At 40.9% G+C, this 27,790-nt stretch overlaps 1 protein-coding gene across 2 annotated transcripts; it reads right to left on the bottom strand.

Moving 5' to 3' along the window:
* Positions 1–10: 10 nt before the first annotated feature.
* LOC121702242 (dehydrogenase/reductase SDR family member on chromosome X-like) lies at positions 11–27,092 on the bottom strand. 2 transcript variants are annotated; one of them, XM_042084181.1, is made up of 8 exons: positions 26,493–27,092; positions 23,441–23,609; positions 21,772–21,879; positions 20,848–20,916; positions 9,081–9,182; positions 6,453–6,660; positions 4,393–4,600; positions 11–208 (listed from the first exon to the last, which is right to left on the bottom strand). In XM_042084181.1, exons 1-8 carry the CDS (start codon positions 26,562–26,564, stop codon positions 11–13), a joined length of 1,134 nt encoding a protein of 377 aa, XP_041940115.1. In that variant the 5' UTR covers positions 26,565–27,092. The 2 variants fall into 2 exon arrangements, with proteins under 2 accessions (XP_041940115.1, XP_041940116.1); XM_042084182.1 differs by having other exon boundaries at positions 6,453–6,657.
* Between the last annotated feature and the right edge of the window lie 698 nt (positions 27,093–27,790).

Raw genomic sequence — 27,790 nt, 5'->3', positions numbered from 1 at the left:
CCACCCCGCGTCAGTCTGCTCGGCACGGTTCCGGCAGGAGGCCCGCCAGCCGGCAGCTCTGAGTCCACAGATGGGCCTGGAGAGCTTCGTCGTAGGAGGCGGCCGCTGACCGGGCCCGTCGCCCGTTGTGCAGGTAGCACCCGCCCACCCCCTCCAGTTCAGCGGCCGTGGCTGCGAAGATGGCCGTGGAGGCTCCTTGGGCAGCGGTCTGTGGAGGCAAAGATGCACAGATGGCTTCAAGAGGCGCTCATGCCAGCACATAACAGCTCCGAGCTAAGCAAAGCTCACCCCACTGAACTGCGCAAACACCAAGTTGTCAAAAACTCGCAGACACCTGGAATCTCCTTAGAATAAATGTGATTCAGCTTAAAGCCTTAGCCATTTCACACTGATGGAAAAACAAAATCTGTGACAGCAGTGCTGAAATAACTCATCTCAGGATAGATCCTAAATATCTACAGAATAAATATATGCAATGGAGGTTTATTTCTTACATAAAAACAAACCTCAATCGAATTCCTTTATGCACCAGTGTTTGAAAACTAAACCAATCTCATATCAGTGAAGATACCCATATCAGTGAACCCATTTTTTTTTACATAAACAGTAAAATCTTCAATGAAAGTGTAGCCAAATGTTTATCTGAACTTGTACTGACAGGAAGCTAATCCCATAACACCGCAGATCCACTCAAACTGGCTGGCAAGAAATGTCTCAAGAGCTCCAAGCTGTTCTGGTATGTGGAATAATATCCCTGAGCCTCACATACAGGCCTGGTGCTCTGGTGAAATGGATAGCAAAACATGAACTTCAGAGCAGCTCTGGCCGTTAGCTCTGGCTGTTTTCACATGCCTGGCCATATTTTATGATGAATACAGCCTCTGACGGCAGAGCCCATCGGCACATGTGACACACACGCACATCAGGGTGGAGATGACTGAGCTCCATGGCAGCGTTACGCATGAACTTCTCTTTAAAGTCAAACATCAATGTTTTAGGCGCTGCAGACTTCCGCAGTGGCATAAGGTATGCTGCAGCAAGCTCTACTACTGACATTCCACAAACGTCCTCCTACAGAATTGCCCCTCGGCCTTACAGATAAGCCTCTGTAATAACTACTCATTTCAGAAATCGGACAATCAGTGGTCTCTGGAAAATGTAAATGTTGCTTTTTAATCGTATGCTAAAGAGACAATCTCCACGTCAAATACCATAGCATAATTTATTTGTGTATCTGCACATTTAATATCATCACCTTGACCTTGACAAAAAATTAGCCCTTGGCAATCTGGACAACATCTGGCCGTGGCCATAGGAGGCGAGGCCCGAGTGTGCAGCAGCAGGTGTCATGATGAGGGGTCCGTCCCTGGAGGAACACATGTCGCTCTGAGAGGACGACAGAGACTGCCTGGCTGTCACTCAAACACTGTCACAGCTGCTTCCCCCTCACATCTGCACTACAGCACGGGAGGACGAGAGGACCGAGCTGGTCACAAATACTGTTTCCCACAAATACTTATCAATAGCTTCTGGGTCATCACATCCACTGATCACTTGTCAGATCAAACCCAGCAGCACTGCCAGAGAGGCTGAAAAGGTCAACTAAAGTCCTTTTCGCTTGGGATTAGCTTGCCATGGGGAGGTGGGGTGATGTAATTATTAACAGAGATTTTTGAACCCGTTTGAATGTGCCATTTCCGTCAATTTTATGGACTTCACACTCCTGAGTCAGTAAAGATTCCAGCACCTATTACCTTCTGTAAAATGAGCTGAAGAAATAGCCTCAGGTTATACTAATCCTGTGTGAATAGACGTGTGAATATCCTGTCATATCCTGAGGAAAAGTTTTTTTCTCTCTCTATAAAAGTGCTTTTTTTCTCTATGGAAACACTCAAGGTGACACGTACTGATTGAATTTTGCTGATTGATAAGCTAATCTAAGCCCAATCTAAACATATCTTTGTACGGGCCTAATGTGTTTATTTAAGCACACTTGCGTATCACCTTTTTAAAATTGAGGCCGAAGGTTGCTAAATACCAAGGCCCCTATCTTGCACCCGGCGCAAGGTGGTGCAAAGCGCAAGGCAAAGCTTATTCTTAACTTACATTCAGTCAGTGTCGGATTTTTTTACTTTTATTAAACCTTGCGCCCAGGGGTGTGGTAATTAGCAACATAAGGTGTGGTCTGACATGCTGTTTGAAGTTAAACGGAATGACAGATGTCATTCTCATTGGTTTAAAGAATGTTACGCTCAAAACACACCCATGACTGATTAAGAAACATAAGAACAACCTTTTTGCGCCAAGCGCCCGGTGTTTGATCCCATACTGTAATTTCCCAACTATTAGCCGTGGTTTATACATTGATTTTGCAAAATTTCTTCAGCTATGAGGTTAATACAAGGGGACCATTAACATGGTATTAATATGGTTTGGCTTTTTTAATTTGCATAAAACACTGTCCTGCGGTTTATACACAATGCGGCTAATACACAGGAAATTACTGTAATCGCACCATTAAATTAGTGAATGTGGACTGGCCACGCCTTTAATGTCTATAAACTTTACGCCTCTGACCATCCGTCTCTGATCGCCAAAATAGCCCTAATACACATTAAATTATTACTAAATTGTCTGAATCCTAAACTGCACACTACCACACCTAGACATTTTGCCATCAGCATCCAGACAGTATGTTTGTTGCTTGATTGCACATAAACACACACATGTGGCGGTGTGACAGTACGTAAATCGAGTAGCCACTCCCGTCTCCATAACAGACTTCCAGTGGTAGAATTACAGTACTCCACTTCCTCCACCGTGTAAAACTAATCCCGTCCGAATAGAGCTTAAGACAGACTCATGTGTTTATCTGTTAAAAATATCACGCTGTGCAGACATCTCTTTGAGGGATATAATTAAGCAAATATCTGAGTGTGACATTTGAGGTCTTCTTGAACGTGTGAAATTGGGAGGTATTTAAAAAAAAACAAAAAAAAAAAACATGTAAAATAGATTGTACAATTGTGTGCCGCCAAAAAGCCATGTAGTGTACACACCTAGTTATCAACGCAACTCATCCTATACCAGAGAACATCCTGGTTGTTTTGCACTGCTCCCGACCAGACCACACCCTCCTGTGTGTTCACCTGCACTCTGTGGCAGGTGCTGTTTTCATTCATTCCATTCACTGGTGGCTGGGGACAGCAGTGGTGTGTGATGTGCAGCCTGACTCATCTGAAACTCTCTGATACCTTTATGTGTGGTGCATAACACTAAGGCCAGCCATAGACAGTGGACTACTACTGGAGAGAATCTTTCTGTATACATAATTGGCCTTCATAGGTTGTACAAAATATGTACCGTACTGTATCATATGTGCATAATATTATTACATCATTCAGGGAGGTTTATATACAGTGGTATCTCAAAATGTTGACTTCACATTTTCTCTTGATATCTCAACATTCTGACTTAGTATCTAAAAATGTTGAGTTAGTATAACTAGTAGTTTGTGGCCTATTTCCCAAGTGGTGTAAGCGGGCTTCCCTACTAAGATCAACAGAACGTAACACTAAAAACGTAACACTATATGTGATGTCCTTATTAGCTAGAGTGAGTGTGGAGGGACCTTAATTCAGTAAAGTGACAATACATTTATTAACTGAAAAATAAATAAGTACGGGGATAAAATAAAACAAATCAGATTAAAAATCAGGTAAGAAGTAACACACAAAAATAAAAATGATAACTAGCCAACTAACCCATTTAAAACGCCAGCCTTATGAGTTGCATAATCTCTTTGGAACATCACCCTGGTTGACAAGAATGCATTTTGCTGCCCTGTCTACAAGTGAACATTCTTGGCTTGTAACCCTCTTCTATTTTTTTAATGACTTTTCCAACGAGTTAACTAATGATTAATAGTGCAATTGTGGTTACAGGGCAAACACATAATTTGTTGAAACAAATGCCCTGAATGATTAATCATACAAGGGAAATGCCTCCTTGAGTCAGATCTTTAAAGCATTACTTCATGCCTGGGGGTAAATATTTACAATTTGCACCAAAAGGTTTCCCATCCATCTTTACTAAATGAAAGTGCAAGCCTTTTGTTCTACACAGGCACTCTCTCAAATGGAACTGGTAGGTATGTGAGTGGGTGTGAAGTAGAGCATACTATATGATTAACACATGTTTAATTGGCTTTAATTTCATCCGTTTTGGATTTGCTTAGCTTGATCCTTATCAATTCTGAAAGATCACATTTAACATATATTTGCCCACACGGAGACAGGGACAGAGGGACTGCTATAGGGTCTAATCACATTGCCATGGAAAATAAACACAATAAACAAACAACACATTTCTTGTGAAGGTGCCACAACGTACCCAGAATAGCAGTCTTGCCACCAGCTTCTTGGCGAGCTGCGCAGGGCTGCATAAGTGGCGGTACAAGGCTGTGTCCACCATCCCAGGGTCCACGACGTTGGCTGTCACTGGAAATCCCCCTGCTGTGAGCTCTTGCTGCAGGCGGTAAGTGAAAAGAACAAGAGCCAGCTTGCTGTGGGCATATGCAGCATGGGGACTGTAGCTGTGCCTAGGGCCAACAGGAAGAAGGACGGGAATTTAGCAATGTTGTCAACATGGGTTAGCTTCATTCTCATTTGGGCACTCTCAATGCTCTCATTCCTTTTTGATGTGTCTCCACTAATTATCACTAACGCGGATCATAATTACACCTGTGGCCTAGCATGACATCCAAGACAAATATTTACTCTTCAGCTGGGAGGGTAAAAGTGCATCACGCCATAATACCGAGAGTACCTGTGATGCCTCCCACAGAAACTGCCTCCCACAGAAACGTTCACAACATTCCAGACTCAGCCGCTGTGTGTCGTGAGTAATTCCGCTTGTGTACATGCTGCCGTCCTGCTCACCTCTCCTAAATAGCCCTGTCAGAAAAACATCAGTCGTACCGTACCGTACGGGAGGCCAAGACGGAGCCTGCACTTGAGAAGCTGGGACAATGGGACTGGCACTAAGCTGTTGAAGAGGGTCTCTGACTCTCATGCATATCATCCAGGATTCTCTAGAGAATAATCTAGAAACAGCATACTTTCAGTTCAACTGTCAAGTTCTCTTAGCAGAGTGCAATCCTTGTAAATTCAACAGTTCTGGAGTGGGCAGACATCATTTCATTTGTGATGAGGGGGAAGTGTAGTGAAAGACAGTAATGTCTGGTGTTTCACAATGGAAGCATCCTATAGATAGAAAGCACTATTCATTTCAGGCAGTCTGTTTGTCAGGCTGTAGAAGAGACCTGGCCCCTAATGTCTTTACAGTTCCAGGAATGTGTTATCAGCTCCCATACCCAGCGCTATCTGCTGCAGAGTACCCTGAGAGACGGGGGCAGGGGCAGGGGCAGCTCAGGAGGACGGCTTTGAAGTACAAAACACAACAATACACAAGACTCAACTCCAGGACTGGGGCTTGGGCTACAGTAATGCTTTTAGTACATTTCCCAATCAATGTTAGTTGTGAAGAATTCTTCACATAAAGCAAGACAACGACCGTCAACCAACTGTGTGCATAAATGCTTAACTGTAATTATATGTGATTATGTCTGTGGAAGGTCGATGTGCCTTGTGTGTGTGTGTGTGTGGGTGTGTGTGTGTTTGTGTGTTTGTGGGTGTGTATGTATGTGTGTTTGAGAGATAGCACTGTCTGTCGAATTTTATTGGAAGATATCTCATTAGTCTCTCGTTAATGTCACCGGGTGTTCATTTGAGTTCCCTGCATGTCTCTCTCTGTGTGTGTGTGTGTGTGTGTGTGTGTGTGTGTGTGTGTGTGTGCCTGCACTGTGTGTCATTGGGATATGTCAACTGTCGGACAACGGGGAAGTGCTGGTGTGTCTGAGCAGCAGGGGCGTCTGCTAATGCCTGTCAGCCTGCAGAGAGCTCATGCTGGAAGCAGCTGTGCTCTCCTTAAACGCCGGCACCGGTGTCCCTGTGCCAGATCCCCCGAATGTGCGGCAGATTAACACCAGGCCATTAACCCCACGAGCAGGGACACACGGAGGTGAGGAAGCTGCTTATTAGCACATTCAATTTCACCAAGTTGAAATGAACCAAATAATAAATAAGCAACACGGCGCTAAAGGTCAATACAGTATTTAGAAGTGTAGTGAGAGTGGCACACTTGACAATGATACTGTTCATCTACACCTGTCTCTGTGCTAACATCTTTGGATTTGATTTGTTTATTTGCTCGTCTATTTACGTTTTTGTTTTTCTGGTGGACACAAAAGCTCTTTAAGCTCCACTTACTCAGTGGCTTTTCTCTAATTGCTCTTACAGTAAAACAACATGTCATGATGCTAGCTCCATCGCTACCACCCCAAGGCTACGGAGCATTTCTGCGTTCCGTGGGAAAGCCCTCGCTCGCCGTACCTTCTCTCGGCCTCCTTCAGGCTGAGCTGGCCCATGTGGTGTGCGGAGGAGGAGATGGTGACGATGCGAGAGTAGGAGTCATGCTGCCCAGACTGCTTCAGGGTGTCCAGGAGGAGGCTGGTCAACAGGAAGTGGCCCAAGTAATTGATGCCAAAATGTTGCTCAAAGCCCTCTTCTGTTTTTGTTTCAGGCACCAGCATAACAGCTGCTGTTGGTATAAAAACAAACAGTTTTAGTTCACATCAAACAAACCTCTCTACACACTGGATAGCTAGAACTAAATCACCAAGAGCACGGAAACTCTGCCCCTAATACTGTCCATGACTTGACATAGATAAATGGGGCAAAATGGCAATTTCTCCCTGCTTGAAATTTGAGTGGATAACTAATTTAAATAATGACCTGTTCATTCACCTCAGCATTTATAATTATAATTTGTCTTTTTCGCTCAAAATACCAATTTGTTTTGCACCAATGAGCCCTGGGTAATCAAGATAACAGCACAATGTATTTTTGTGATAATACACATTATGCACAAGCTTCCTGTTCCTAATGAATGAGGAAGAGAGGTGCTCTGGTGGGTGATTAATGTCATATAAGTAACCTGGAATTGAATTTGGTTTTAATAACACTAAAATGCTCTAAACCTGTTTAACACATAGCAGATGGAGATTACAAATTTAAAGCTGCACTACAGAAGACACATGGATTTGTCCTTTATGGTGAAAATATGTAATTGAAAACAAATCAGTTGTGTTGCAGCATCTTCACAAAGTAATCCGATGATGGCCAGTGCAAAGTCAATCTAACTATGAATAAGAGTGCTTTTACATGACTTGCACACATAGCTGGACCTTATTAAAAGATATCACTGGGGGAGTGATCTTTAGCTAGCTTGGAATGAGTGACTTTAAAAGACAGAAATTATTTTGCTTTTAATCAATGTATTGATTAAGCAGGCGCCCATTGAAGAGCAGGTAGTGGTTTAGGTGATGAGAAAGAATACTGTTAGAAAAGAAGGTTTTTAAAATTGCCTCATTTTGATCTGTGGTAGAAAGCTATGTGAATGAAGTTGTGTAAAACTGAGCAGAAAGCACCATAGTTATCTGACTAAACAATCAATGCAAAGCGTAATTTCCCATACCAGTTTTTACGGTAGTTGTGCTAGCTTTGGTGTAATGATCGCTGTGTTGAGCTACTAGCTGATCCACATCAGCTCATCACAGTCACTATAATCTGGACTGAAGCTCATCAGATACACCCCTAGCCCAACTGGAATCCAATGGAACACATTCAAACCACAACAATAACACACGTGTCTTTCTTGGGTTTAACCAAGGTTGATACAGCTAGGTTAAAATGGGGCTGGGGCTGTGGTCAAATGAAACAAAACATTCAGGGCTAGTTCTGTAGCATACGGTCCAATTCTCAATATTGCAATCCACTCTAACATTCTGACCTTGGAGGCGGTGTCATGAACACACACTCCATGTCCAGTTTTTAAATCAGGAACATTAAAATACCCTCTCATGTCACAATAACTTAGGATCATATCAGAATTAACATATCTACAAGCAAATGTTGGGACTGCAAACTGTTGGCTGACTTCATACTTTGAGGATGTGACGTCAATCCATGTGGGTGTTTGACAGAGTGTGAAAACCTCCAAATCTGTCCTGACAGTTCAAAAATTAGAATCATAACTTAGACTTAAAGGTATCCAATGCCTAGGGTTAGGGTTGCCGTAAAGCAATTTGTGATTCTCTGGGTTTGGGGAGAGCGAAGGAACAAGGCTGGTTCTCCGTAGATAAAAAAATGTTATGGCTGGGAAGGCACACCATTCTCCAAATTACAAGTTAGTTTACAATCAAAATGACTTTGAAGCTATTATATTAAGATATTAAAATGATATTAAAACTAGCCTAGAAAAGAGTAGAGAAGAGCACCATTCTTAGGCATTATTTGACTTTTGCTACACTTACACAATTTACATCATACAGTTTCAGCTGGTGAACAGGTGAACAAATAATTCATGAAAACCTAACAGGGATTCCTTTATATCAAACAAATGAATAAACGAAACAAATGACATTACAAATGACAAATGTCTCACATACCTGCAACAGAAACGGAATTGGCAGTCAGATGCCTGCAAAAACTGTCAATCGTGGGCACCTTCCATTTTTTTAATTATTGAAATCATACTGGCATTTGGAGGGAAAATCCAGAGAAGCAAATCCATTTGGCAGAACAGATTTGGGATTAAATAAGGGTTTAGGCGTCTTTGCAGATGAGACAGAAATCTATGTTGGATCTGCGGCCACACTAAGATTTATTTTTAAAAGACTTTACAGGCATCAGTGGTATTCATTCATATTTCAAATTCCTACACAGCTCGGCAGTGAAATTTGCCATTAATATTGCTGGAGATTAAATTATATTTAAATTACTTATATTATTTAGTATGCACTGGTAATTACCAATATCACTGCCTACTGTTTGAGAGAGGAAATGACTTCCCTCCATTCCATTATTGGCACAACAAAAACAAACGACATGTCCACGACATGTGCCAGCATGGCGTTAAATGAGATTGTGAGTGGTGTTAATTACTCGTTTGTCACGCACCATTGTTGACAAGGACATGCAGGGGAAGTCCTCTGTGCTTAAACCTCTTGACAAACTGCCGGACAGACCTCAGGGACGCAAGGTCAAGGTGCTCAAACTCAACTGTCAACAGAGAAAAAACACATACATATTAATATCATACTGTCACACTACGATAGAGTCTGAGCTTATATGAAAGAGACACAGTGGTTTTAACATGCTGATGCTTGAAATTCAGAGGAACACCAGCTTCAGTGAGACGAGAATGGACCACAGGCTAAAAGAGCAGCCACGCCCTGCACCTGTGAACAGGGCCCGAGGCACTGCTATACTCATGTGGGTGTTTACAGTCACAAGACTGCAGCACCTCAGCGGGAAGCCAAGAGTGCTGCTCTAATGGTCCTGTTGGAGTTCAGATGACAGCCTACCCAGTCATATACATTCACTTCAGGGATCTGGGAGCTGAACACAAGGGAGAACAAAGAGTAGGTCTGGGAATACCTGGACACATGTATTACTGTTACTGTAACAAGAATGCACAAATGGAGTCATTTGTACTTCAAATTCAATTGATGATAAGCTAAGATAAGTTCACAGAGAGAAAACAAGTGCACTGCTTAACATAAAATATCGCATATTCATATCTCTTCTGGCTACAAGGCATTTCTTATCTGATCAGCAGCCAAGGCAACATAACATTTAAATGATAAAACACTGCAAGTGGCAAAAGATAAACAAGAATAATAAATGAATAATGATTATGGAGTGTCTAAAAAAAGAAGCAGGCCTGTCATTTTCCTGGTAACAGTCCTTTCATGATTGATGCTAATTGACAACGTTTTCAAACTCATAAACAAGCATGTCAGGTTTTTTGATGACGTACCATCTCCTACATAACGCCAAGCTGCAAAGCTATGACTGTCCTGAGAGGACTCAGAATCAGTATTACCGACAGCCAGTCAAGGGCATGGTATATTTAAATAAGTTCGCCGCTAAAGACCCTCTCAGTTAATTAGACTCATAATGAGTTAAGAACCAGTCGCCCAAGGCAAGGCAAGAGAAGGAGGCAGATCAGCAAATGGGAGGCACAAAAAAGGAGGGGGTCATATTGTAATTAGGATATAACCATCAGCCAAAAGCACAGTGACATGATGTTCTGCACAGGACTGTGTGTAGTGTAGTGTGCTGATGTGTGCACCCAGAAACATGCTTACGAGAACAAGCAGATCATCGCAGCAGTGACATCAGAATTGCACACATTGTAAAAGGATTAATTCCAAGAGCCATTTCTGCTCTACAACATCAAAGCACAGTATGAGTGCCTATTAATCTCTTACAACTTGGAGCCCACATAGAGCAAACACAGCTGTGAAAATGGACATTTCACACATCTAAAACATTGTCCATCACGTATGGAATCACTGATGGGAAAACATACATGCAGAATCTGTCTAGAATGTTTTTTTGGATAATAATTTCCGTGAGGCTAATGCACATTTTACATGGCACAGTGTTGGCGTTTAATAGCACAGGAACTTGTTCAATAGCAAATAAAAGCAAGCTTGAGCCACCTTCCTTGCGCACAACAGAATCAATATCCATCTGGTAAATTTCTCATTGTCTGCAGACAAAGCCTAATAAGAAAATGTACTTTCTGTGGGTTTGGCTGGAGCTGGCTCTTTGTAACAGTGTTTATTCTGCAGCTGAGCATTTCTTCTGTGTACACAGACGGGGCCCACAGTATCAGCTGTCAGATAACACAATGCCTTCGGATTTCACATCATTTTATATAATGCATACATTACACATGAAGGGGGAAATAGGCTTTCAGCTAATCTTGTGGAAAACAAAAGACTTCATACATTTCCATTAATCTTCACCTTGGAATTAGTATGTATTTATGGCAAGATACATATAGACCTTTCATGTAAATATGTGAAAACATCAATAAAAGTAATAAGTAGTAAATAATAAAAGTAATAAAATTCACCTTCTCATGGCAAAACTGGATATGCTAGCAACTTTTTGAGGCTGCTCCTCTTAAGTAGCTCTCCACAGGAAAACCCTGATCCCCAAGTGTCTCCACTTGAGCAGGTCATTATGTTCAATGGCCAAGGAAAACACAGCACAACAACACTCTGCTCACGCTTTAACACATACATGCAAGCGCTACAGCCCACCAATCACTGCAGGCTGTGTGATTCCATCACAGCATTCATTAACCTCAGGAAGTCCGGTTTAAAATGGCAAGCAGACCCTCAGGACACCCCATGTTCTCGCTGTGCGCTGCAACAAAGTCTCTCGCTAAAATAGGGCAGACAAAAGGGCTTCTAACCACTGTCACAATACACGCACGCATGATACCAGAGCCAGGCACCACCATAGCTCAGGGCTCCAGGGACATTCCACTATCAGAGCTGATGTTATGCGCAGCTTGCCTCTAGGTGGGAGTTAACCTCATTTACACTTTTTACACAGTAAAACCTGAGAGCGTCCACTGGGGTTTCACATAATAAATGGGTTAAAATCCCTCGCCCTGTCTCAAAAACACCCAACTGCAGGAAGAGGCTCCAAATGGGAGAAAAAAGCTCTCCAGTCCTCCATAGATAAATACATGGCCTTTGTATGGGCAGGCGGGCGGGCGAGACGTGAACATGGGGAAGGCGCAGATGTGCTGACCCTTATCATCATCCTATGATGATAGCAGTAATGAGAGGTGAGAAAACACATCTATTCCACTAGGCTGCAGCTGCACAAGCGTAAGCACAGTGATGCTCTACAGCCTCCACTCATGCCAGGCTTTGAGAGACAGGCCAAATCATGCATACATGGGACACTACATCAGGATATCAGGGAGGGCATGTTCGCCCAGAGGGAAACATTTATGCTTAAAGAACCACAGTTTTAATGTGTTTACATTTCAGTGCAACACATTCACGACCCTTTGTCACCTTAGTTTGAGGCAAAAAGCTGTTTTTTTAAAACATAACATGCAAGCGTACAAATCCACGAAATGGTACCAAAATGATGCATATTTTTGGCATGATTTCTAGGAGAGCTGGAGATGTTGGAGTTGAAAAGAGAGGATATTGAGGGAATGCAGTGACACACTTTGGGGAGGGAATGCCTTTGTCCTTCACCAAGTAAATCTCTTGAACATTTTTACATGCCTGAGCATTACATACAACAAGGGGGAAAAAGCTGGAGTGGTGACTCATCTTTGCATTACAGGAAGTGAGTCTTGGCTTATTACAGACAGCTCTGCCTTGGGGCAGTCATTTAAAAACACTGATGGCTTCAGACTTGATGTCTTTGGTTTCTTGTTCATTCTGTTAAATACAGGCAGTACAAGCCTAAACAGATTTTTGTCATCTTAATGTATTTTTGGCCCCTGAAACTTTAATGAAGCCTCAAGGCATCCAAACACTGGCTAAAATGCAAAACAGCAAGTCTGGCTGTGGCAGTATGAATTTCAGAAAGCAGAAAAATGCCCACTAGCCGGGACTGTTTGTTCTGATGTTGTATTGGCTCCAGGCAAGAGGATAACCATCTCTTCCACAAGCCCTTCCATTGTGTTTTATATGGCAATATCTCAGAGCTAACACTGAGTTGGTAGTTTCACTTAAACAAGAAAAACACCAAGAATGATAACCATCACTTTAGGAACAACACATTACTGTGGTGTCTTGTATGTTTTGCATCCTCCCATGACAGGAAAGTAAAACTGTGTGACAGTATTTGACTAATGAGCTCTCTACTCAAATCGGTGGGCACTCACAAAGGTGCACTCCTCACTTTGAGGCTGAGACGATCTGAGAATGACTGACAGCTAAGTGTTCTCTGTGAATGAGATCCAAAATATGAGGGGTATTGCGATTTATACTCATATGCAACCACTATTATGTTTAGCTATAAATGGACATAAAATGTGTACAAAAACAGATCTGGGCCACAAAAATCGGGCCGGTTATAGGCTTAGTTCAATATCACATTTTTAGAAGTGTGGGATGTGACTCTGAGTTGAAAACCTCAACGCTAATCAGCACTTTCAAGGATCGTCCATTTCACAACACGTCTCAATCTACTCAACACACCTTTGCAGGGAGCTGAACTCTGCCTTAACCCCTTTACTATTCATGGTTGGTAATGGTGGCCTGGTTTCATTCCCACACTGCCCTGCCCTGCCTTTAGAGCTGCCTACAGCACTCTTCACCTTAATATGCAGCGCTGCCATCCCAGAGGATTCACAGCACACAACCTGCTGAATGTGTCAGTGGTGCACAATTGGCAATGTATATCTCATTAATTATTTTTTTTAATCTAATGTTTCTGAAACACAAAATATTGCAATATTACACCATTATGTGTAGATGATAAAGCCATTGCAGGGTTTATATCACACTATAAGAATCACAAAAGATCGTGCCCAGTGACCTGGCACTAGTATCTGTTTCTGCCACTCTCTCGGCAGCCAAACTGAATCCTACTGTATCACACGGATCATGATAAAGACCTAGTCTCACTAGGCTGATATCACCGATATGTTTGCCAATTAGTGAAGATACTCTCCCTTTTATCTGACATTGCTGGAGTTGCTGGCTTCCCACTATGGATATTCATTCCCATCATATGAGAAATTAGTTTTGTTTTACTTTTTTATACTGAAATCACTGACAATTAATTGTAAATATCTTCAGATGTCTAAACTTATTTAGTGATAAGTTAGTTTTTTGAGTGCAACCCAACGGTTGCTGTGAAGTGAGTAAACCACCTTAAGAGACATCATAACAACAAATATTAGCCCTCGTGGAGGTTTTAGCCTCCTTGCTAGCATGCCCATCTCCCAATGTGCTGCAAGTTTGCAGGCTCTAGCCTACACGACTAAGAAAATTCACCATAACAGTATATGACTGGCAGCAGGCTTGCCAGCAGTTTTCCGTCCTAGTGTAGGGCTAAGGTCAACTAGGGCTGCAACAATTAACTAATTAATGAATTAGTTGTTAACCATTAAATTTGTGTAAGTAATTAAAGAAACAACCTTCAAATTCTCAGATTTTACTTAAATATTTTTTGGTTTACTTACGTTTCTATGAGAGTAAATGAAATATATTTGATGTGTGGACTAAACACGGCATTTGTGGACATATTCTTGGACTACTGGGAGAATTGGTCATTGACATCTTTTAATCTTCTTTTAATTTTCTGGCATTTTATCGATTAAACAACATAAAAATACAATGCAGGTTACATGAGTCTAAAACTAACACAAGTTGCCCATGTAAGGAAGAAAACAATTGTTCACTCCTGCAATGTGTGTTTACAGTGGAGGAACTGCTACAACTGTTAGGAACTGTTATACACAACTCATTTCTATGGCAGGGGGAACACTTTTGAGCATTGTAAATTTGATTAAAAAAAAAAAAAACAGAAGTCAACACAAATAAAAATTAAATCGGGAAACTTCACACACAGTACATTCAAATACTGGTGTAAGCCCCTCTCAAAGATAAGTATGCACAACCCATAAAATGAAGGGCTACACAGCTGCCAAAGCAAAAAAAATATATCAGATATTTTCAGATGTCTCTTAGTTCTCACATCTACAGTAAACAATAGGCCTACTAAAAAATAAATGCATTTAATGGAAATTATGTCTTAATTTCCACTGTCAATAATGCAAGTTAGATCACCCAAGCTACTTAACGGTAAATATTCTAAGGCTATCGTGGGTGTCCTTGTTAAAACTCTTCAAGGCCGTTGTCCACACTGATCCCCAAATACTTGGCAAATTCTGTGAGGGATAATGTAAAGCCTGCTCGTCCTTCTTGAAAAATTCATCCCAGCAGGATGTGCACCCCTGCGCCTGAAGCGCAGCACCGGGTTAGTGTTGTCCTGAAGGGATAGTTTAGTGTGATAGTGCAAAATGACATGAAAGATGAGAATCAAAAGCATAAAAGCTATTGTCAATGACAGCAGTTATTATTCATTTTCAGTGGTCATTATCAAGAAATGTCAACCCTCTTTGGCCCATCCAATTCAATGGAAGCATTGTGAAGAACTGTATTATAAGTGCTGAATAATAAGAGAGGTTCAATTCTGAGCTATATAACATGGAAATAATCAGATACAAGTGAATATTCATCCGCAGGCTTTGGCCCCTATCTTGCACCCAGCGCAAGGTGGCACATAGCTTATTCTTAACTTACACCCAGTCATTGGCAGATTTTGTTTTTTACTTTTTATTCAACCTTGTGGCCAGGGCTATGGTGATTAGCAACATAAGGTGTGGTCTTATGTGTCTTATGCGTATGCGTAAAAACCTGGTCTATAGAGAAAGGCGCATATAAAGCACAGCTGACGAGATGTAAGCAGCAACTCCTCTGCAGGATAAATATCCTTAGGATTTTTATCTTATTCGAACATTATTGTGTTGCTTTTTTCAGTATATGTTTTCGATGGTAACCTTGCCAGTCAATAGTGAAAGTAATTAACTGTGTATAACTGTTTTGTCGTTGACTATGAGATCACGGTGAAGTTAGTTTCACTTTGCCTATGAGTTCAAATTATAGACGAGTGCAGATGTGTGTAGGCTATACTCTGCTAGTCACAAACAGGTTTTAGTAAAGCATGGTTTAGTGGAATACCTTGTTCCATACAGTCTCGTGTGCAAGCAGATTCCCTCAAATGCGCCGCACTATCAAAATACCGTTGCGCTGTTTGACGTTGAGCTGCATGATGTTGCGCTGCTTGCTGTTAAAGGGAATGACAGATGTCATTCTCATTGGTTAAAAGGATGTTACGCCCAAAACATGACTGATTAAGAAAAATATGAACAACCTTGTTGCGCCAAGCGCCTGACATTTGATCAAATAACTGCGCTATTAAATTACTAAATGTGGACTGGCCACACCTTTAATGTCTATAAACTTTACATCTCTGGCCATCCATTTCTGAAGTCGCCAAAATAGAGCCCTTTCATAGTATGAACATTCACCGATATGGGCCTCTTATGTTATACTGAAACATTCAGGATCCCAGAGCCTTTCGCCATTCATTTTACCAAAAAGGTTCAGAGGCATAATTCAATTTGGTGGAGTACAAGCTGTATAAAAGTGTGTGCTTTCAGCTCCAGTGTGTGGGAGGGTGACCTTGTCTCGTTTAACGCACTGTGTGCTGTGAGTAAGTGGCTAGTGAGACATGTTTGCTGACTAACAGTTCAAAGAAATCAAAATGTCCATCCTGCTCTTCCTTTTTATTGGATGTGCTCAGCTCTTGAAGAACTACATAGGGAGACATTTGACACTATGACCTTTAGTCAGCTAAATTATTATGTAAACATTGCCATCTACAGTATTGCCAAAGGAAACAGATCTATACTGACATTACCTGGTGAATGATAATTTAGAGGTATTAATTCATCTTTTATGTTTTATAGTAACTTCTGCAACAAGTAATAATAATAATAATAATAATAATACATTTCTAGACTCTTTTCTAGACACTCAACTTAATTTAATTAACTAATTTAGTAGAGATAAGGTCACTGACACCTCGATTTCCAGGTCACACAAGCAAATATACAAATATATGTGTAGGATATTAGATATTGGATACCCACTAAACTGTAAGCCAACTGAATAACAGACTGACTTTAGCCACTGCATCATGCCAATAATGAATAGACGACAAACACAGATGCCTGTAGTGACACGGGTTAAACAAGGTACTCCCAGACTCCCTTAGAGATCAGACAACATCTGACTGATGCTGCCATCTCATTTGCAAAGAACAAAATGAAGACAACTTCAAATGATGTCTGCCATCTTCACTTAACCTGTGATGCTCACTCTGGTAAAGCCCAGCTGTCACAGACTCACCATGCTCCATCAATGGACAGATTGATGTTCTCCAGCCAGAGAGTGAAGGAGAGGAGACAGAGGGGCGGTACATCCACAGACAGCCAGTCGTGATAAGATTTATCTCTCATGGCAGCAACAGAGGAGATGGATCACAATTGATGGCAGGGTGGGGAGGAATGACAAAAAGGGTGACAAACACAAGCCGCCCAGATCTTCATTTGTAAGCAGCCCTTTCAGTGGAGCCTTGATAGGCTCACCTGCCAAAGACAATCACCAGGACCACCTACCGGACTGGTGGTAGGGTCACATAGTGGCATGGCTGCCTTTGTCTAGATGACTGCTGCTTATCCTGATTGCTTCTCGGGATGAAAAACACTCTCCAGATTGTATCTCTAGAGTGAAATGCCTGTGCTGATTGCAGTTTGTTGCTATTCTCAGTGCTAGACTATATTCTACTTTAAGGTCATTCAGTCAGACCAAGCTTGAGTATTGATACAGTCCCTTAAGTTAGGCTTTCACTGATTTAAGACCATGCAAAAACTATAGTGAAAAGAGATCAAAAGTACAAAGAATGACCATATGTTGGGTAGGCTACTCATGTTTTCAAGAGGTACAGACTTAGCACCAGACAAAAAATTCTTTACACAAAAGTTAAAAGTCCTTCAGGAAGTTCAATAACTCCTGCAGGCCCTATCTCAAGCATACAAACTCATTAACATGTAATCTATTTACAAACTGCAGTGAGTGGGCACAACCGGGAGGCAATTTCGCAGAACCCAATCACGCCGCCTCCAGTGAATCCCCCACGGCAGTTGGCCGGATTTGGAACAAACGCAGTCTGACAAAACACACTTATTACAAGTCTTTGGCATACATTGGAAATGACTCTGTGCCACAATGCATTGCGTTTAAAGTGACAATATTTTCCCCTGAGCAGTTTTCCCAGACCACTGTCTTTGGGCTAACCATGCAAGCTTGACCATATTTTTTTGCTATGCACAGAGTAAGATGCCTAAGACTTGACAATAAGTCATGCAGCCCTGCCTGGTCAACTAACTCTACAAAACAGATTTAACACATAAATCACAGCTGATGTGACTGAGAGAGATTATTGCTAGAAGATACAATACCACTACACAAGCACTCCCACACAGACCTCTGTATTGTATTGTATTACTGACTGCAATCTTCTATAATATAGTGTGGATTGGGCAGACTTCCACAGACATTTCTTAGATGAATGATTTAGGCACATGTAAAACAGAGAGCATCCTGATTTATCGTGCCCTAGCGTGTTGAACTAATTCCATCAATCACTTGGACATTCGCTGATAAGGCTCTGACAATAAAACATAGTGGACTGGGACACTGATGGCGTTTAGGACAGCAGACAGGGGAGGCCAGTGACTGATACCCTGATTAACATGAATGTGCATCAAAAATGGAAATGCACAGTGCATTCACTGTGTGGACTTAAATGCACTTGAGATAAGTGACATGCAAAAACACAAATCTCTCAAAGACAAAGAGAAGCACTAGTAGATTTTTGCTTAAAAGTGGTTCAGTGACAGTCTTATCCCCTTTGGCATGGGCAAGTAAAAACTGGCAGTAGCTCAAGATTTCATACTCCAGTCTAATGGTGAGTTCACTTGTGCCACTATATGTGTACTATATGGACTTCACTGTTATCTCATCTGACCTTCTCACGGTTAGTTATTGACTTTTTGTCAATTTTAAACAATAGATCCAATACTGCAGTCTTTACTATGCACCAACCACCTCTGATATTCTGGGCCATTCTCTCTGAGGATGCCTTGTAAGGGGCCTGTACAAAGTGAGCCTTACAAGACATGAGGAGATTCATCAAGGACATTTGGCACCAAGACCCTGCACAACATACAAATGAGCCACACTCTCATTTTCATTTAGAACATGGTTGCCAAGTCGTAGAGGGAAGCAACAGATCACAGTCTATCAGTGCTCACTGAATGAAAACTGCTAACACATAGATTTTCAACAGAAAATGTCATCACCAAACAAGCTCAACTTCCACCGGAATGTTCCGTGAATAGAAATGAAGCCGCTTTCCCCATGTGCATTTTCTGAATTCATTATAGTGTCAGAAAAGTGGTAGTGTAGAGGGTTGCACAACTGATTTAACTGAAAAGCTGTAGGTTTGCAATCTTTCCAGATAGAAACTTTTACCAAATATGTCTTAGCATGTCTATCAAAGCAAAGCCTAGGCAAGCCACGTGGAACATGTATTCTTTCCCTTAGGCCAGCCAGGCAGACATTCATAAAATAACACATTCAAAATTGATGAATTAGCAGCAAAGGGAATGTCAACTTGTTGAGTGGCAAAGGACTAAAAATGCTGTTCACTAAAAATGGACATCAGTGCGAGGCTATTTTTAATTGAATGGCTCTCTGCAGCTCTCTGAGGCTTTGACCATTTGCATTTCCATTCTGCTGCATCTAGATCGCAGGCAAGAGATAAACTGCTTTGACTTACAGTGCAGTGCACTTCTGCTATACCCGTCACCTTTCTTGTCTTATTTCCCTGTGGGACTGCTGGCCATTGAAGTCTTTTCTGACAACCCCAACTGGTTTCTGGAGTTATGGTTGCTATGCAGAGATATATGTATTAACAGGCAAGGCAATTGTCAAAAAAGTCAGTGTTTGGGGGCCGCATTTAAAAGGGTGTTATGGAAAATCCATGTCTGCAATGAACCATCGCATTTTAGTCCCCTCCGGCATCTCAAGAAGTCACACAAGGAGAAGCAGGAAGAATGAGATCCACACAGCAAGCTTCGATAACAGCAAGGCATAAAGTAAACAAACTAAATAAGAACACAAGTAGCATGTCTCTTTTCCACCTGTGTTTAATCCCCATATCCTTCTCTCTGACAGTTCCAGTAATGTTTAAAGTTGGTCTCAATCATAACCATATGCTCTGTAATTGGATTTTCGTATTAAGTAATAAACACACATAAACATCATGTACAAGGGGTGTATAGATATCAGAAAGACAAAATACAACAACAAAAAAAAGAAATATACATGGCAAAGAATGGCAGCAAACTAACAGTTAAATATTTCTTTCTTATTCAATGATTATGTGAACTGTCGGGTCCACATGTGAAATAATGACGGAAAATCCTTGATCAAACTCTTTTCCTTTTTATTTTCACTCTCAGCATGTTATTTCCAATGATGGCCAATTGGTATTCATGGAGAGCCCCAACACAAGTGCCTGCCTGAATTACATTAGGACTGGTGAGCACTCACTGTTCACCCGCCACCTCTGAGCCCAATCAAATGTAACTACAACTTTCAAACTGCCAACTGTCTGTCTGTGAAAGGTCTTTAAAAACAGCCAAATTAAAGACAACCTATCCACCTAAGCATGCACACCAGCTCCCATTATCTAAAAACAGGACAGTCAAATTGTCCTCAATCTTTGCTGACCTTGTCTCATGACATTGCTGACATATTGTACTTGACAGTGGTCTATATGTTTGGCCATTTCTAACCAGAGGACAGGACCAGCAAAGCCCTGACCTGTGCCATACTATTCCCCCATGACATGTCTGTGTATATTACAACAATGTTTCTGTACATCCCATAAACAATGATGGCTGCCAGTGTTACCATGACATTCAATGCATGCCCTCATTCCTTCCCTCTACACACCATACAGAAGCGCTGCTGAATCATGGCAGACAAAAGCCTTCTCACTATCTCTTCCCTGATAAAGAGTCCTTCATTCAGTCAGTCAGGTTGGAGTCTCCTCTCAGTAACTCTGTCGACTTGTCTCTTACAACATCAATGGAAGCTAATCACAGTTTACAGCTACAATGATCCACCTTTCCACGACTGCTTTGTGAAGAAGAGATTATACAATATTTGCAGAGAAGAGAAAAGCATACCCTGTGCATCATTTCTTTCTTCACAGATCCTCTTCACTGCAGTCAAACCCTCATTGTCATGGTTTGAGGCTAAAAGAGGAATGGAGAAAGGGGATGATAGATTTATTTACAAATCAGTTTCTCTATTCTTTTATATGTTATTCCTCTAGAATGTATTTTTACATAAAAAAGCTTTGCACAGTATGACATGGCCAACTGCATCTCGAAAAGATAATTTGCTTTGTGTGCCTTTTCAGTGAGATTGCTAGGACTTTACTAAAAGTCCTTATCGTACTTACTTTTTAAATAAAAAAATATTTAAATATTAGTAAAAAAAAGGTAATATTGGAAGATATTGTCTAAAAATGTATGTAGCATATTGTCACTTTCCTAAAATAATAAGTTATTTTCCTAAAATAATAATAATAAGTCTTTTTTTTCAGGTTATTCAGAAAACACAAAAAGTTAACCAAAAATGTAATGATTGCAAAAGAAATTTGTCAAAAAATGACATTTGCAATTATTTTAGGAAACTTTTGACCTCATGTAAAGGAAATGTGTTCTGTTGACACTTGACATTTAACCAGCTGCTGTAGTTGTCATACTGAAGTTACTGTTAACAAGTAAATAGGGAAGTAAATGAGCTCACTATAGATCAAGTTCACAAAGATTCAATGAATCTACACACTTTACTAATGAATCTACACACTTTAAAGCATAAGATGTACATTTTATTATAGATTTTTAAACTAGGCTGAATTTATGTAAGATGGCCAGAGTGAATTTTTGCATGCAACTCAAATTAAGTCCTTGAGGCAGAGTAAATCACTATGAACATCATCAACTGAACTTGTTGCTTTCACAGTAATGGAAATGGATGCTTGATTAAGATTCAATTGGTCTTATTATACCTTGTTAAGTGTTTTAATGATATGTATACTCTACCTATGATAACGTGCATGCCGAGCCTCGTCAAATGCCTCACCGTCTCATATCCCATCCCTCTGGCACCCCCAGTCACTATCGCCACCTTTCCATTTTGTGCGGGCAAAACTGAAGACAAAAATATGGACAAAAAAAAAGATTCAATGCACTGGAAGAGTTTAACATGTATATTGAAATACTACATAACACGGTGGTGTGCTTCCTTTACCCTTTCAGATTTTCAACGACAATGCCAAAACAATGCACAGCACTGCGCAATATTTTCAATTCTGACAACTGCAAAACAAGCCCAACATAACTGAAAATAAATACGGCACAACTGAGCAACAGTTTCTCGTGACATGTCACTAGTCTGACCTGAGATTTGTGCCCATCAAAATAATGACAGGCTTTTAAGCCATTCAGAGCCCATTTGCGCTTGTTAGAGATCCCCAAACAGGCCGAGTGTTCAGTTTCCTCTTGTTTGTTCAGCCTGAACCTTTGTCAAAGGAGGCCGTAGGCAATTTATCAGTAAGAGGCCTATGCGAAACAGATCACTTAAAAAAACAAGACCTCAACAGCCATTAAACACAGGTTTATGCTATGATATGTTCAAACTGTTGACATATTGGTTGTCAGTCAAGTCTCCTATAAAAGTGAATTAGGCCTACTTCGGTCTTCATATTAGCTTGACAAATATCTCATAATTTTAAAATGCTGTAAATACCTAGATCAAATCTATAAGACCTACACAAAAAAAGCCACTGACAATGATGAAGACAACAATTTGAAAATGCATATATGCTTTAATACAGAAAGTATAAAATATTAAAACCTGCTTGTTGTGCAGTTTAGCCTACGAGAAGAATGAGATTAGACTGGTCTTTGTTTAGGACATTGTAAAGCTGGGGGCGTGCTGGGCATTTGATTATGCTAAGCTTCTCTCTGATTCTCCTTTCATTAACAGGTAACTAGAGCCTTGTTGAACTGATCATGTTTGGAGAAAGGGGATGGTCATTTGACCATAGCTCGTATTTCAACTAAACAAATAGGACTACAACAATTAAGTCCAAAGAGCAGCAGGAATGCTCAATGAATTCAAAGATTTAACATTTGAGATTACGGCTAGACCCTAGACGGCGTCTAAGTCCTGTAAGAACATTTCAAACAAGAGCTTTCGAAAAGGAAGGCTTTTTTTTAATCGAACGGACATTTTGCTTGCCAATGTTTAAAGAACCTCAAACTTGAAATAACAAGTCAAAATAAAAGTGACACAATTTAAACTGAAAGGAAAATGAGCGAGCAGTAGGCTACACACACGTGTAGAGATCAATTAGCCTATATGCTGCAGGTGACAACTTACTTTAATTTAGCCAACATTGCACAACTCATTGTAAAACATGATCAGTCATATCAGTTGTGGGCAACACATGAATAGCCTAGGCTACTTCTTGTAATTTTGTAGCCCATACATTATTCCCATCGTCCTCACTCTAGCCTACTAGTGTGCTCTTAAATAAGTAATCAAAACAAAGTAGCCGATGGACTCGCAAAACAGCTGTTTGAGTTTACAAAGGAGGCGGTGTTTTAAGAGGCATTGTGATGGCACTGCTAGTTGACTAGCTGACGGCACCAGCCCTGTTAGCTAGCGCGCAAATTTCGTTTCAGTTGGAAAAGGTAACACTCTAACCTGGCAAGGCCAAGGGATTATTGAAGAGCTGGTAAAGAAGAGCTTTCACGCCAATTAAGTAGAGTTTCAGGGCCGGCAAAATACACTGAAGAAACCACCACATCTCGTTCACGTTAGACGAGTTGATTGGACCCATAGACCATTGGTGAAGTGTGGCAGGATTGTACAACTGGAAAGAAACACCGACTCTGTTGATAGTTCCGGAGTAGCCCTCGCCCTCTAATTCTATGACTCTCACTGTAGCCTAATCTTTAAATTTGAGCAACGTCATTTTCAAACGTGTAAAAGTGATTTGTTTACACTGTGTGTGTGATTGATGTATGTTTATGTGGGTGGGTGCGTGCGTGCGTGCGTCGCGCCCGAGGGAGCAACATTGTTCATAAAACAGAAATAAGACATACAAACTTACTAACTCACCAAAAACGTTAAACTAGGAAATATATTTCTGAAGACTAAAATATAATTCCTCAGAAATTAATGGCAAAGACTTGTGACCTTCAATGTATTGGATAGACAAACTAAGACTTATAAAACATACATATTGCCTTAAAATAGGCCTAGCCATATAATACTGTAAATGCAAACCAGCATTTCCAAGATAACACCTGATCAGGTTGTGCACATAAGGGGGCAACCATATTCATGCATGGCCAGAAGGGTCACATTGTCCTAGTCATGAAAGGACTGGGGTAGACATTAGAAGGTTATATGTTACCATATTAGCTGGTTGGGGAAATATAGCCTTAATAAAATAATAAATAATAATAATAGTATACTCTTTTGATCCCGTGAGCGAAATTTGGTCTCTGCATTTATCCCAATCAATGAATTAATGAAACACACTCAGCACACAGTGAACACACAGTGAGATGAAGCACACACTAATCCCGGCGCAGTGAGCTGCCTGCCTGCAGTGAGGGGTTAGGTGCCTTGCTCAAGGGCACTTCAGCCGTGCCTACTGGTCGGGGTTCAAACCGGCAACCCTCCGGTTAGAAGTCCGAAGCGCTAACCAGTAGGCCACGGCTGCCCAGCCTTGTTAGTGGTGTGCTGTATAGGATACCACTAATAAGGAGACAAGGAGTCTGTAGGTCTCAGATCTACTGTTATCTACTGTTTCACCAATAGTCTTGCACATCCTTCATTCCTTTATAGCCTACTGGAAACTTGAAACATCGTATTAACCCATTGTACGCTAATTGGCACAGTTTGCTGTTGAATTGAAGAATAAGGAATTAAAGACATAAATAAGAAAATAATGTTTAGGGTCATCAGAATAATATAACCTAATTGCCTAAAATTGATCAAAACAATGAAACCTTTGGCTTTTTTCCCGTTAGGTGTTGCCCCAAATGGGCACTCAAACGGTTCCGTTGGATTAATGCTTCCTGGTGGGTAAGGCGGACGTTCAGGGGTGTCTTTGCCAACAAAGTTGTTTTAGTGAGAGAATCACATCTGTCAGTGCATAGGTCTATAACAGAGCCATGTGAGTGGGCCGAAACAGTTGGCCTGGCAGCAGCTGAATATGATGTTCAGTGATTGTGGGAATAGAAGTACTTCTCAAACAACTCCCAAGAGGACAGCTACTGGCCCACTTTCTATGACTTCCATTCTCACACTGATACAGACATTTAAAACTATCCTCCACCCCAGCTGTCTTTACTAGCAGACTAGTATAAGGTACTTATAAATCGACATTGAAATACCAGACTATTTCCACAGACTCTCTCTCTCGCTCTCTCTCTCTCTCTGTGCGTGTGTGCAAGAAAGGGAGAAGGTCATCAGGTAGCTTTAATGTATTGTGAGTCAGTTGGTTGTCTATGTTTACATGTGTGTGGACTGAACCTAACCATCTGAATGCCGTTGAACACACAGAAGTTCTTCAAATGCATTTTGAATGGGATTCATTTAAAAGACAGACATGGCAGGCTACTATGTGATGATTGTTTCATTTATGCCTTTGGGTGCATTTTTTGTGTCTTAGACTTTTCATGTCTGTTGAAAGGAGGACAGAGTTTCATTACACGCCTTGGAGGTATCTTACAGGATGAGTGGGGTTAATTACAAAATATGGTGTAAAAACTGTTTACACTCTATTTACACACAATGTCCTGATATATGATATAAAGATATATTCAGTAGGAAAATACTGTATTATTGTGTAATGCATAAATGTATTAGATTCAAACATGCAAAAATCCATACATTAACCTGATACATTCTAAGAATGAATACATGGACAAATAACCTAGGAAACAAATAATACAAAGATGACCCATGCAGAGCTGTGTGAATGATAAAGGAATGGTTTAGATAAATGGTTACAGAAACTGGGGACTGTCAGAGAGATAACTGACATTGAGTCAGGAATATGTACTCGTCTTTCCCTGAAATATTGCTCCTATAAAACAGGCAACGCATATAGGTGTTGTTGATGGATATTGCTGCCATGGCTCAGTCAAGCTACATTGTCTCTTGAATGAATAACAGGAAATGTATTTGAGAGTGTCAGAAAATAAGGGTCTGCATAGATGCCTGTCAATTATGCCAGAGCTGAACTCTGCTTAATGAACACTGCAATGAAAGTAAAAAAAGCTTGAATATGATTTGTGGGATCCCTTTGAGTACCTTGTCAACTTGAGTGAAGGGCATAGGTATATTGACAAGGAGCTGACCTTTTAACTAAATTCGCCTGACTTGGTCCAATAGGCTATTTTGACTATGTTTTTAGTGTTTTCGTAAGGCAGCTCTTTATAGTGCTATTTCAAGCCACCAAAGTGTCAGTCTCAATCTTCACATTTACAATACAATTCATTCACCTTTTTTTAATCAGTGGTGCAGCTACAATAAGCCTATATTGGAACACACGCTTGAATCAATCAAAACCAAACATTTATTTTTTTGTCAATTCGAGAAAGAATCTCCCATTAGTTCATCATAACGTCAATGTGTATTTCAATGCGCCGCTGAAATTTGATAAAATACCAAAGGTAACAGAAAATGTTATAAATAAATAACGCGTGGAAAGCGATTGATGACATACCATTGGACTCACCAGGGTCACCCTGACTTCTCCATAGCCATCTACTCTATTCCGTTTCAGTGATGCTCGATGAATCTCCAACATCAGATGCCGTGATCACAATCCACATCTCGGCATATGTACCACAGTATGACATACAGAATAAGCAAAATAGCAAAAATAAACAAAGCCACTAAAATTGCCTTTGTCACCGGAGATATGAAAGACTGCATGTCAGCAGCCAGTCGGAGGAGCGACGCACAGTTTGTAACAAGTCTTAGAAGCGCAAGGATGGACAACGTCTGTCTCCAGTAAAGCTAGAGAAAATCTTTAAAAGCGGTTCCGATTTTTGACAGTAAAGAGTTGAGCAGAATAGAGGTTCAAAAAGGGAAACGAGCTGTGTTCCGAGATGCACCTCAGTGACTGAAGCTGAAATCCACAGCGCAATCATGAAGACCGAACCACAGTGAAACCACGCTTGGGCAAAAAAGTAGTAAAAGGTAAATTTATATCCTATTGAGCGTGAAAATTGCCACGCAGCTCAGCTGAATAGACACTGTTACTGCGTTGGGAAACAGGTTGATGTAGCCTATTCAACAGTTCCTCCGTCCGTTCACTCAACTTGGTCGCAATTGTAAAGGATGTCGGAGGTGCTCTGTGTGATATGGTCACATTGTCTTTCAGGGAAACCCACGTCAACGCAGACATCATCACAAGAATTAGCATCAGCATTCCTGCCACGAATAACACCGTGATCAATGTCATCGCATTGATTAGCCTATAACTACTGATAATTCTATTTCATACCTTAAACCAACAGGCTTTTTTGACTGTTTCATCGATGCTCAAGTTCTACCGTCAACAGAAATGGGATTGGCCTATATGTCTATATAGCCTACAGTTTGATAATTAGTTCCTAATAATTTAATTAACACACACACAAATCCCACTTCAGGTAAAAAATAGGTATACACTAGAGTGAAGTGCAGTACATCTGCTGTTTGCTAGGTGGCACACCATGACATGTCAAAAGATGCAACGCTTGAATTCGTATTAGGCTTGATGGCTCAGAGCGAATTACAATGAAAACGTCATTTTGAGAGTTTTCAAAGACGAACCTAATTGTTGTTCAAGTTATATGATTTAAGACATAGCCATCTGCTTTCAAAACCCTTGCCTAAGGTGTAAGAAAATGCATTAGGCTTAGGTTACGGTCATATTTGAAAGAATTCCCATAGGCTATTGATTTGAAAAAGTTGCAACGTGAAAGTGGCGACTTTGCTCCTAAGACAAGAGAGGCCTTATAAGTGCGATGAATTAAATCCCATTAA

The sequence above is a fragment of the Alosa sapidissima genome, chromosome 2 (assembly GCF_018492685.1).
Source record: "Alosa sapidissima isolate fAloSap1 chromosome 2, fAloSap1.pri, whole genome shotgun sequence".
Taxonomy (NCBI): Eukaryota; Metazoa; Chordata; class Actinopteri; order Clupeiformes; family Clupeidae; genus Alosa; species Alosa sapidissima.
The sequence above is the reverse complement of the archived record's forward strand: the minus strand, read 5'-3'. Positions and strand labels throughout refer to the sequence as shown.

Bases quoted from the DNA above. Each gene is read 5' to 3' on its own strand.
- LOC121702242 (XM_042084181.1), bottom strand. From the start codon at position 26,564: ATGTTGGAGATTCATCGAGCATCACTGAAACGGAATAGAGTAGATGGC. The intron at 20,917-21,771 runs GTAGAGTATACA...TTCCTCTTTTAG, and splicing joins CGGCATGCACGTTATCATAG to CCTCAAACCATGACAATGAG. The intron at 4,601-6,452 runs GTACGGCGAGCG...TGTTGGCCCTAG, and splicing joins CTGAAGGAGGCCGAGAGAAG to GCACAGCTACAGTCCCCATG.